This window comes from Salmo salar, chromosome 01 (assembly GCF_965601325.2).
Source record: "Salmo salar chromosome 01, fSalSal1, whole genome shotgun sequence".
Classification (NCBI taxonomy): domain Eukaryota; kingdom Metazoa; phylum Chordata; class Actinopteri; order Salmoniformes; family Salmonidae; genus Salmo; species Salmo salar.
The window spans coordinates 83,264,010-83,276,166 of record NC_138291.1 but is presented as its reverse complement, the minus strand read 5'-3'; the positions used below and the strand labels follow the sequence as shown (position 1 = coordinate 83,276,166).

At 42.8% G+C, this 12,157-nt stretch overlaps 1 protein-coding gene across 3 annotated transcripts in view; it reads right to left on the bottom strand.

Annotated features, from left to right (window-relative positions):
• ankfn1a (ankyrin repeat and fibronectin type III domain containing 1a) overlaps positions 1-12,157 on the bottom strand; it is a 234,714-nt gene that overhangs the window by 52,599 nt on the left and 169,958 nt on the right. For all 3 annotated transcript variants that reach the window (XM_045723336.2, XM_014212988.3, XM_045723338.2), the window contains 4 exons: positions 10,754-10,948; positions 8,659-8,772; positions 5,858-5,955; positions 4,078-4,168 (listed from right to left, as the gene is read on the bottom strand). In XM_045723336.2, coding sequence (XP_045579292.1) covers positions 4,078-4,168; positions 5,858-5,955; positions 8,659-8,772; positions 10,754-10,948 — 498 coding nt within the window. The remainder of the gene's footprint in view (positions 1-4,077; positions 4,169-5,857; positions 5,956-8,658; positions 8,773-10,753; positions 10,949-12,157) is intronic.

Below are 12,157 nucleotides of genomic sequence, written 5' to 3'. Positions count from 1 at the left end.
CCCTGAACTCCCGTGTATTTTCTGCACTATGCAATGACATGGGCAGCGACCATATAACGCTTTTACAACATACAGAAGTGCGCTGGTTATCAAGGGGCAAAGTATTGACATGTTTTTTTTTTTATTGAGAGACAAGCTTAAAGTTTTCTTTACTGACCATCATTTTCACTTGTCTGACCGCTTGCATGATGACAAGTTTCTCACATGACTGGCCTATCTGGGTGATGTTTTTTCTTACCTGAATGATCTGAATCTAGGATTACAGGGACTCTCTGCAACTAAACTCAGCAAAAAAAGAAACGTCCCTTTTCAGGACCTGTCCTTCAAAGATAATTCGTAAAAATCCAAATAACTTCACATATCTTCATTGTAAAGGGTTTAAACACTGTTTCCCATGCTTGTTCAATGAACCATAAACAATTAATGAACATGCACCTGTGGAACGGTTGTTAAGACACTAACAGCTTACAGACGGTAGGCAATTAAGGTCACAGTTATGAAAACTTAGGACACTAAAGAGGCCTTTCTACTGACTCTGAAAAACACCAAAAGAAAAATGCCCAGCTGGAGGTTGAATGTTTGAAGGGGTACGGGACTATAAAAAGTTTGGGAACCACTGATCTAGTGCCTACATATAAGCTACATTCTGTACACTGCCCGTTAGCCTATCCATTGTCACCGCTGAGACCAATGCTCTATAGCAAGCACCAAGAGTGCTAGGAATACTGATGATATGTGCATACTTTTTTATTATGTTGTTTTAAGCCTTACCAAAACCATAACCCTAACCTTAAGCACTAGTAATTAATGCTTAAACTGTTAACCTTTGAGTTGTTTCTGTTTTAACCCTGTAACCACACGGAATTAAACCTGCAACCAGGCGGAATTAATGCATCAAAAATAGACGATCATTCGGTCAAACGGCATTGGGCCAGATTTGAATCCATGCCGAGTCTGGTATATGTGTGCTGGGGTCAGTGACTGTAACCGCTGGACCACACAGGCACAGAGGAAATCAATAATTCATTCTGCCTATTGCTTGCCTTCAACATACACTGAGTATACAAAATAATAAGAAAACCTGCTCTTTCCATCAATCAAATGTATTAATAAAGCCCTTTTAACAGCAGCAGTTGTCACAAAGTGTTTATACAGAAACCAAACCTAAAACCCCAGAGAGCAAGCAATGCAGATGTAGAAGCACGGTGGCTAGGAAAAAAACGCCCTTTCCATGACATAGCCTGACCAGGTGAATCCAGGTGAAAGCTATGATCCCCATATTGATGTCACTTGTTAAATCCACTTCAATCAGTGTAGATGAAGGGGGAGGAAACAAGTTAAAGAAGGATTTCTAAGCCTTTCTAAGCGACAATTGAGACATGGATTGTCTCGTGGCTCTATGTAGTCGTCATGGCTCTATGCAGTACTGTGTGCCTCCCATAGTCTGTTCTGGACTTAGGGACTGTGTGGCATGTCTTGTGGGGTATGCATGGGTGTCCAAGCTGTGTGCCAGTAGTTTAGACAGACAGCTCGGTGCATTCAACATGTCAATACCTCTCATAAATAAAAGTTGTGATGAAGTCAATCTCTCCGCCACGTTCAGCCAGGAGAGATTGACATGCATATGATTAATATTAGCTCTCTGTGTACATCCACAGGCCAGCCGTGCTGCCCTGTTCTGAGCCAATTGCAATTTTCCTAAGTCATTTCTTGTGGCACCTGACCACACGACTGAACAGTAGTCAAGGTGCGACAAAACTAGGGCCTGTCGGACCTGCCTTGTTGATAGTGTTGTTAAGAAGGCAGAGAGAGCATCACTTTATTATAGACAGACTTCTCCCCATCTTAGATGCAACTGCATCAATATGTTTTGACCATGACAGTTTACAATCTAGGGTTACTCCAAGCAGTTTAGTCATCTCAACGTGCTGAATTTCCACATTATTTATTACAAGATTTAGGTGAGGTTTAGGGTTTAGTGAGTGTTTTGTTCCAAAAACAATGCTTTTAGTTTTATAAATATTCAGGGTTAACTCTGAAACTAACTGCAGCTCCTTTTGAGTGTTGCAGTTATTTCAGTTGCTGTAGTAGCTGACGTGTATAGGGTTGAGTCATCCGCATACATAGACACTCTGGCTTTACTCAAAGTCAGTGGCATGTCGTTAGTAAAATTGAAAAAAGCAAGGGGCCTAAACGGCTACCCTGGGGAATTCCTGATTCTAACTGGATTCTATATGAGGCTTCCATTAAAGAACACCCACTGTGTTCTGTTAGACAAGTAACTCTTTATCCACATTATAACAGGGTGTGTAAAGCCATAACACATATGTTTTTCCAGCAGCAGACTATGATCGATAATGTCAAAAGCCTCACTGAAGTCTCATTTTATCATTTTATCATCAATTACTCTCAGCCGATCATCAGTCATTTGTGTAAGTGCTGTGCTTGTTGAGTGTCCTTCCCTATAAGCATGTTGTCAATTTGTTTACTGTGAAACGGCACTGTATCTGGTCAAACACAATTTTTTCCAGAAGATTACTAAGGGTTGGTAACAGGCTGATTGGTCGGCTATTTGAGCCAGAGATTACCAGTTTACAGAGGAGTATAGAGTGCAGTGATGTGTCCTATGAGGAGCATTGGTGGCAAATCTGATGGCAGAATGGTAAATTACATCTAGCCGCTCGAGAACACCTTTACCTGCCGATCTATAAATTACTTCTCCGTAATCTAGCATGGGTAGGATGGTCATCTGAATCAGGGTTAGTTTGGCAGCTGGGGTGAAAGAAGAGCGATTACGATAGAGGAAACCAAGTCTAGATTTAACTTTAGCCTGCAGCTCTGATATGTGCTGAGAGAAGGACAGTGCACCCTCTAGCCATACTCCCAAGTACTTGTATGAGGTGACCTCAAGCTCTAAACCCTCAGCGGTAGTAATCACACCTGTGAGGACAGGGGCATTCTTCTTACCAAACCAATGACCTTTGTTTTGGAGGTGTTCAGACAAGGTTGAGGGCAGAGAAAGCTTCTTGGACTCTAAGAAAGTAAATAGACTTGGAATTATTGGCCACTTTAATAATGTTCATATACTTCTTTAGTCAATATATATATATATATATATATATATATATATATATATATATATATATATATATAATATATATACTGTATTCTATATATATAATATATATACTGTATTCAATATATATACTGTATTCTATTCTACTGTATTTTTGTCAATGCCACTCTGACATTGCTTGATCCAATATTTCTATATTTCTTAATTCCATTCTTTTACTTTTAGATTTGTGTGTATTGTTGTGAATTGTTAGATACTACTGCGCTGTTGGAGCTAGGAACACAAGCATTTCCCTACACCCGCAATAACATCTGCTAAATATGTGTTTGTGACCAATACAATCTGATTTGACTTGAACACGGGCCAGCATCCCTGTGGAACGAATTTGACACCTTGTAGTGTCCATGCCCCGACAGATTGAGGCTGTTCTGAGGGGGGGGGCTGCAACTCAATATTAGGAAGGTGTTTCTATTGTTTGTTATACTATGTGAATGATAATTGATTTATTATAATCAACATACGAATTCACACGAGATGCGTCGTAGCCGGCATGTAGCTTACATAAGGTGCACCGTAGCTATGGTACTACGTTATATACAGATACCGCTTCCAGCTGGCCCCTGACGGCCATTCTAAATATTTCTTTAGATATTCAAATCCTTCTGCTGCAGGATTATTTTCCTCCTGCGACATCTGTGTATCGGGAATAGGGTGCCATTTGGGACAGAGCCTATATTCTCAAAGTAGCAGGGAATAAAGCAAGTTTGGGTTTGAATCCAACTGAATGACGGAGTTAATTATAACTGCCATTGCAGGCTTTGTGAACACAAGTTTACTGGACATCTTATAAGTGTCTTATTCCGAAAACAACTATTTTTGAAGGAAAATATCAACCAGTTTACCTGCTGTTTTTATAGCAGTGCCCAAACCGATTCTACGATTTTCTATGAAGGCACATTCAATAAAGGTTTGATTTAAACCTAATAAAGTAATGGACTCACTGGAAGGTGCAGCAGAGGGGGGTAGAGACTGTTGAGGTGGACCCCAACCCCTCATGTTGTAGGCCGACACCTGAACATAGTACAGCCTCCCCTGGAAAACACACACACACAACACACACACGCACACAATACGTAAAATACTGTGTAAAATACATTTTCACATGAAGTAAAACGTACACACAGTATGTACTAGCCAGAGGAAGATAGTTAAAACAGCTGAAAGTTGAGCAGAGCATAGTAATATCACAGTATTGTGGTTGAATGAGGGCAACACGCTATAATGGTGACCTTTAGGTTGTGTCACAAATGGCACCCTATAAACCTACATAGTGCACTATATTTGACCAGAACCTATGAGCCCTAATCAAAACTAGTGCACGTTATAAGGAATAGGGTGCCATTTGGGACGCATCCTAGAAGTCACCATTATAGCTTTCCCTCATTCAGCCCCTCACTCCATTACTGTGTCATTCCCACACTCCTTCACTTCCTCCCTCCATCATTACCCTCCTCCTATACTGGCCTCCTCAATTACTCATCTGTCATTGTGCTCCTTCTCTCTCTCATCCCCTTTCTCTCTGTGTGAGCTCCTTCTCTCTCTCTCATCCCCTTTCTCTCTGTGTGAGCTCCTTCTTTCACCTTATCTCTCTCATTGGATAATAAAATAGACAAACTACGAGCACGTATATCCTACCAACAGGACATTAAAAACTGTAATATCTTATGTGTCACCGAGTCATGGCTGAACAACAACATGAATAACATACAGTTGGCGGGTTTTACGCTTTTTTGGCAGGATAGAACAACTGCATCCGGTAAGACAAGGGGTGGCGGTCTATGAATATTTGTAAACAACAGCTGGTGCAAGAAATCTAAGGAAGTCTCAGGCAAGGTTTTGCTTGCCTGAAGTAGAGTATCTCATGATAAGCTGTAGACCACACTATTTACCAAGAGAGTTTTCATCTATATTCTTCGTAGCTGTCTATTTACCACCACAAACCGATATCGGCACAAGGACCGCACTCAATGAGCTGTATACAGCCATAAGCAAACAGGAAAACGATCCTCCAGAGGCAGCGCTCCTAGTGGCCGGGCAATTTAATGCAGGGAAACTTAAATCCGTTTGATCTAATTTCTACCATCATGTTAAATGTGCAACAAGAGGGAAAACAACTCTAGTAAACTGCCTGTTACTCATGGGTCCTCAGATCCTCAAAAGGTTCTACAGCTGCACCATCAAGAGCATCCTGACGTCTTAACAGTTTCTACCCCCAAGCCATAAGACTCCTGAACAGCTAATCAAATGGCTACCTAGACTATTTGCACTCCCCCCCCCCCCCCCCCCCCCCCCCCCCTTTACGCTGCTGCTACTCTCTGTTTATTATCTATGCATAGTCACTTTAACTCTACCTACAGGTACATATTACCTCAACTACCTCGACTAACCGATGCCCCCGCACATTGACTCTGTACCGGTACCCCCTGTATATAGCCTCAATATTGTTATTTTACTGCTGCTCTTTAATTATTTGTTACTTTTATTTTTTATTTATCTATTTTTTACTTAACACTTATTTTTCTTAAAACTGCATTGTTGTAAGCATTTCACTGTAAGGCTTGTAAGTAAGCATTTCACTGTAAGGTCTACACCTGTTGTATTCGGCGCATGTGACAAATAAAATGTGATTTGATTTTTCCTCTCTCTGTGCTCCCTCTCTCTCCCCCTCTCTATCTCTCCCCCTTCCTCCCTGTCTGCTGCATATACTTCAGTACTATTTACCATGGTAAGGCCGTTGATGGTACACTTGAGCGTTTGTAGGTTTTCCAACACCATGTCTCCGGCCAGCAATGAGAAATCCTTTAGACAGCTCCACTCCACTGTAATGACACATACATACGCACACGCACACATGCACACAAAGTCAGCATTACAAATACTCACAGACAATAACAACACAGACTGGGTATGTGTGTGTCCTCTCTCCATAATAGAAATCAATAGGTACCCTGGTGCTGTGTATTACACTATTCACCTTCTCATTGGGCTGCTAATGCCTTGAGGTTTGTGGTTTCCCTCGCTTTCCCTCTCTCTGCACTCTCTCTCTCTCTTCTCTCTGCTCTCTCTCTCTCTGCTCTCTTCTCTCTCTGCTCTCTTCTCTCTGCTCTCTTCTCTCTCTTCTCTCTCCTCTCTCTCTCTCTCTTCTCTCTCTGCCTTCTCTCTCTGCCTTCTCTCTCTGCCTTCTCTCTCTGCCTTCTCTCTCTGCCTTCTCTGCTCTCTCCTCTCTCTCTGCTCTCTTCTCTCTGCTCTCTCTCTCTGCCTTCTCTCTCTCTGCTCTCTTCTCTCTGCTCTCTTCTCTCTGCTCTCTTCTCTCTGCTCTCTTTTCTCTGCTCTATTTTCTCTCAATTCAATTAAATTCAATTTAAGGGCTTTATTGGCATGGGAAACATATTTTAACATTTCCAAAGCAAGCGAAGTAGATAATAAAGAAAAATGGAATAAACAATACAAATTAACAGTAAACATTACAGTTCCAAAATAATAAAGACATTTCAAATGTCATATTATCTGCAAATAGTTAAAAGTACAAAAGGGAAAATAAATCAACATAAATATGGGTTGTATTTACAATGATGTTTGTTCTTCACTGGTTGCCCTTTTCTTTCTCAATAGCAAGCCTAGGCTCACTGAGTCTGTACATAGTCAAAGCTTTCCTTAAGTTTGGGTCAGTAACAGTGGTCAGGTATTTTGCTCTGTTTTTTGGTTAATTATTTCTAATGTGTCAAGTAATTATCTTTTTGTTTTCTCATGATTGGTTGGGTCTAATTGTGTTGCTGTCCTGGGGACCAGTTTGCTTAGGGGACTCTTCTCCAGGTTCATCTCTCTGTAGGTGATGATTTTGTTATGGAAGGTTTGGGAATTTCTTCCTGTTAGGTGGTTGTGGAATTTAATGGCTCTTTTCTGGATTTAGATAATTAGTGGGTATCGGCCTAATTCTGCCATGCGTGCATTATTTGGTGTTTTACGTTGTACATGGAGGATATTTTAGCAGAATTCTGCACGCAGTCTCAATTTAGTGTTTGTCCCATTTGGTGAATTCTTGGTTGGTGAGCGGACCCCAGACCTCACAACCATAAAGGGCAATGGGTTCTATTACTGAATCAAGTATTTTTAGCCAGATCCTGATTGGTATGTCGAATTTGACAGGCCCTTCTTTCAGATGGTTCACAGCTTTGTGGAAGTTACCTGTGGCGCTCATGTTTAGGCCGAGGTATGTATAGTTTTTTGTGTATTCTAGGACAACAGTGTTAAGATGGAATTTGTATTTGTGGTCCTGGCAACTGGACCTTTTTTGGAACACCATTATTTTTGTCTTCCTAAGATTTACTGTCAGGGCCCAGGTTTGACAGAATCTGTGCAGAAGATCTAGGTGGCCCTCCTTGGTTGGTGACAGAAGCACCAGATCATCAGCAAACAGTAGACATTTGACTTTATATGCTAGTAGGGTGAGGCCGGGTGCTGCACACTGTTCTAGTGCCCTCCCCAATTTGTTGATATGTATGTTAAAGAGGGTGGGGCTTAAGCTGCATCACTGTCTCGCCCCACGGCACTGTGGAAAGAAATGAGTTTTTTTGCCATTTGCTCAGTACATCGTTTTCACTGAGGAAATGTACTCACTCTCTCCCTCTCTTTTTCCCTCTTTCTGCTCAATCGCTCTCATTTCTCTCTCCTTTGCTTCTACTTCCACAGAACCCCTAAAAGGCCTGTAAAGCCTTCTACACCTCTAGGGGAAAGCCCTGATGAGCAGAGATTAACTATAGATCATTACAAAGCCTGTTGTAACCTTCATGCTCCATCTGCAGCATAAGCCTATTAGTCCCAAATGACCAGCCCTTTAGCCTTTACAGTTCAATACACTGATCTTGCTCTGCTAGGGCTCTCTAGGGCTCTCTGGCCTTGAGCTAGAACGGATGAAGGTAGGTAAGGGTGGGAGAGAGAGAGAGGAGGAAGAAGAGAGGTGAGGGGAATAGCTAGCAGGGACAGAGGGGATTAGAGTAGAGGATGGTATAGGGATATTTAATAGTCTCACTGTCACCCCACGTAATTGTAGCTTGGAGGGAGATAGGGATGGTGGGAGGGACGGGTAGGGAGGAGAGGGGAATAAGTCAATATCAGTCATGGCAATAGTTAATAGATTTACTGTCATCCCACAGGGCTGGAGGGAAGCAGGTTAGTGAGACAACAGACAGACAGGGCACAGGGCTTCCAAATCAATTGCAGAGGGAAGGAGAATAGGAAAGGAGAGGCAGAGAGAGGAGGGAGAGAGAAGCAAGACAGAGAGAGGGGGGAGAGAAGAGAGACAGAGCATGAGAGAAAATACAGAGGGAGAAAGTAACAATGAAAAGCAGCAATCATTTATTTGTTCCTACCCATTTAGTTTCCTTTCTAAATTGCAGTTCCTTTCATGTGTGTGTCCGCGCGTCTGTGTGTTTGTGTGTGTGTACGTGTGCGTCTGTGTGTGTGTCCACAAGTCCGTGTGTGTGTGTGTGTGTGTGTGTGTGTGTGTGCGTGTGTGTGTGTACCTCTGTACTTGGTGACCACAGCAGAATTGAGACAGTGGGGTTCCTGGAAGGTAACTGTGAGAGAGGAGCTACTGGTTACACACAGACCCACTGCAGACGGGGGCTCCGGCACACCTACCAAAAAAATATTAATCATTTTAGAAATGCCCTTTTTACATCCGCAGTTGGCACGAAGTGCTTTACAGATACCCAGCAAAAAATAAAAAAACAGCAAGCAAAGCAGAGGCAGAAGCACAGTGGCTAGGAAAAACTTCCTAGAAGGCAGGAACCTAGGAAGAAACCTGAAGAAGAACCAAGATCCGAGGGGTGTGGCCAGTCCTCCTCTGGCTGTGCTGGTTTTAGAGTACATTAAGGACAGATAGTTCTTCATCATGTGTATGCTGTTATGAAACCCCTGAGCTAACCTATTGATATTGTTACAAGTCTAGGCAGTCCTAGCTCTAGCTAAATGGTCTGCAACCTGATTTAACATGTGCATTTACGTGAGAAGTCAGTGTACTCCCCTTGGTCGGCCAGCCCAAACAGATTATTGTGTGTTCAGTTTATGAAAATAAATATGTACAAAAGGGAAACTACTAAAGGCATGCCCAAAACTAAAGACGCAACACAAAAACATACATTTGCAGGCTGAGAGGTTCCTTTCCACCTTTCTCTCACTGATTGCCAATCCCTGATTGCCCACACCTGTGCACAATCAACACTTAACAAGACTTCCAGGAAAAGCACAGCACCTGACCCGGCTGGTGCCGCCACCTGACCCGGCTGGTGCCGCCACCTGGTGATGGAGTGTGGACATGATAGTGTAGTGTCTAACTGTGCCCCTTAGAACTGAACTACCTAACCTAGTCCATAACAATGCTTGTCAGACTGATGGATAGAGCACACAAAATGATGGGGCACAAACACAACACAAACATTTACCTCACAGTGCACCGACAGAGGAGGAGAGAATGTGTGTGTGTGTGTATGTCAAATCCAGTGGAGGCTGCGGAGGGGAGGACAGCTCATAATAATGTCTGGAACGGAGTAAATGGAATGGCATCAAACACCTGGAAACCATGTGTTTGATGAATTTGATACCATTCCACTGATTCCACTCCAGACATTACCAGGAGCCCGTCCTCCCCAATTAAGGCGCCACTAACCTCCTGTGGTCAAATCAAATCAACGTGTATTTGTCACGTGCACAGGATACCTCCAGGTGTAAAGAGCACAGTGAAACGTGCAAGCTCTTCCTCAACAACGCAGTCATCAATATCAAAGGTAAAAAATAGTGTGTGGATGTGTGTGTTTGTGTGTGTATGGGATTGTGTGTGTGCGTGAACAAATATGTGTCCAATGCACACTCGCTCCTATCCTCCTTTATGGTTTGTCACAACAGTAATGGATAGGAGATGTTTGGCAAGATGATAGAACACTCTCCCCTCTATTCGCTCCACTTTCCTCCCCAGCAGGCTGTACCCCCAGGCCTGTTTGGAACGGTGTCTCAAATAGCACCCTATTCCTGGTTTAGTGCAGTACTTTTGACCAGAGCCCTATGCACCATGTCCTATAAAGGGAAGAGGGTGCCATTTGGGACACACAGGGTGTAACTGTGGAGTCTGGACGACCTGCCAGCCATAATAACCTCACTCATTTCCTCCAAGCCTGTCTGGCACCTTTGAAATACACAAAATCCTCCTGTCAATCTCAGACTTGACACCTCCCATGGTGTGTGTGTGTGTGCCATCAGAGCTCCTAGTGGACAAAGACTTGTGCTGGGGTTGTCAGGTTCATGCTTACAATCAAGTTGTTCTGTGTAAAAGGACTAAATATAGAAAAGAGATAATATCAACACACAAAAAATTAAAGATTCTTACCTGCAAACAATTGTCACACTTATGTCCAAGGTTGAAGCCATACCACTCCACACTAAGGTATGTGGCAGCTATGACCATTTCTTTGTCTTCCCTATAATGTGTTGTTGTATTCTTTCTCCCCATCCCTTGCCTTAATATGGCTGTGCATTTGGCTCTGGTCAAGACTCGTGCAGTCCTAACACACCCTCCCTCCCTCCCTCCCCCCACACACACACATACGGTCCCAGCATACTCACGAGCATGCTGGAAGCCAGTCCTCATGCGTTTGTAGAGCTTGCTCCTCCACTCCCAGGCTCGGAGCTGCTTGTCTTTGTCACAGGCCTCCAGGCTGAGACCCTCTTTCTGGGCCTGAGCAGCCAGCTCCCCTGCCTTCCTCTCTGCTTCGATGACCAGGCTGCTGAGGTGGGCCTCGCGACTCTCCACACTTACAACTACAACACAGACACAAAACAGACATAAAGTTATAGACATAACATTACTGTAGAAAAGGCCCATGTAGTTGGTGGAATAATCCTTTAATTCATTGCCACTTACTCAGCTGGGCCAGGGGCGCTTTAATTAGGTCAGGTGGAAATGTCCGACAGATCTCAACTCCATAAAAGGAGGAAATCGCCTGAGCGCGCTGCTTTCTCTTCCTTAACTCCGTCTAATCCAGAAGTTCTGTGCATCCATGAATCCACGTAAATCCACCGAATCTGTTACCTTTCATCTGAACTATCTGTTGCGATCGGGAGAGTGGGCCATCAGTTGTTGTTTAGAGTTATTACCGCTCCAATCATATTGTGTAATGTGAATGGTCAATGATCACGGCCCTACGGATCATAATAGGCCAATTATGCCATTGATATGGTTAATATGTAATGAAATTACATGTACACATGAAGACGCTTGAAAGGGTGAAATACGAAAGTCATTGTTTGCTGAACTGATCGACTCTGATATCCAACTTATGGCGATTATAGATTGAATAACCGATCACTGTTTGTATTATTCTTTTATGATTTATGATAAATAGTTACGAGCCTAAATTACTCATGGATGATTCCTAATGACTTCTTAATTAACTGGATTGTTGAATTCCCTAAATTATGTTAATAATGATTGTTATGATTTGATCTTTGTGATTATGAATTTGATTGGATACATGCTATTATGTTTCCTTTGTTATGCAGCACAGACTACTCAGTAAATATACCACTTTATGGTTAAAGGAATTCCTGCCTCAGTCTCATCCATTCCTCTGTCACCTGACCCGTGACCACCTGTTCACCCTCACTGTCAGTCATCCTACCTGTCCAGCTACCCACACAGATTCCACTAATCTTTCAATTACAGTTCCCCTGCCCTCATCTCAGCCTGCACCACCATGGAACCAAGGTGGGACTCATCACTGTCCACAACTACTATAACACAGACAGCCGCTATATTCAGCTACTATAACACAGACAGTCGCTCTATTCAGCTACTATAACACAGACAGCCGCTATATTCAGCTACTATAACACAGACAGCCGCTATATTCAGCTACTATAACACAGACAGCCGCTATATTATAAGTCTAGCTAGCTAGCTTGACATGGTGAAATATAAAAAAAATGATATTTAGAAAAACTAGCTGTACTTGGGGGGATGCGACCCTT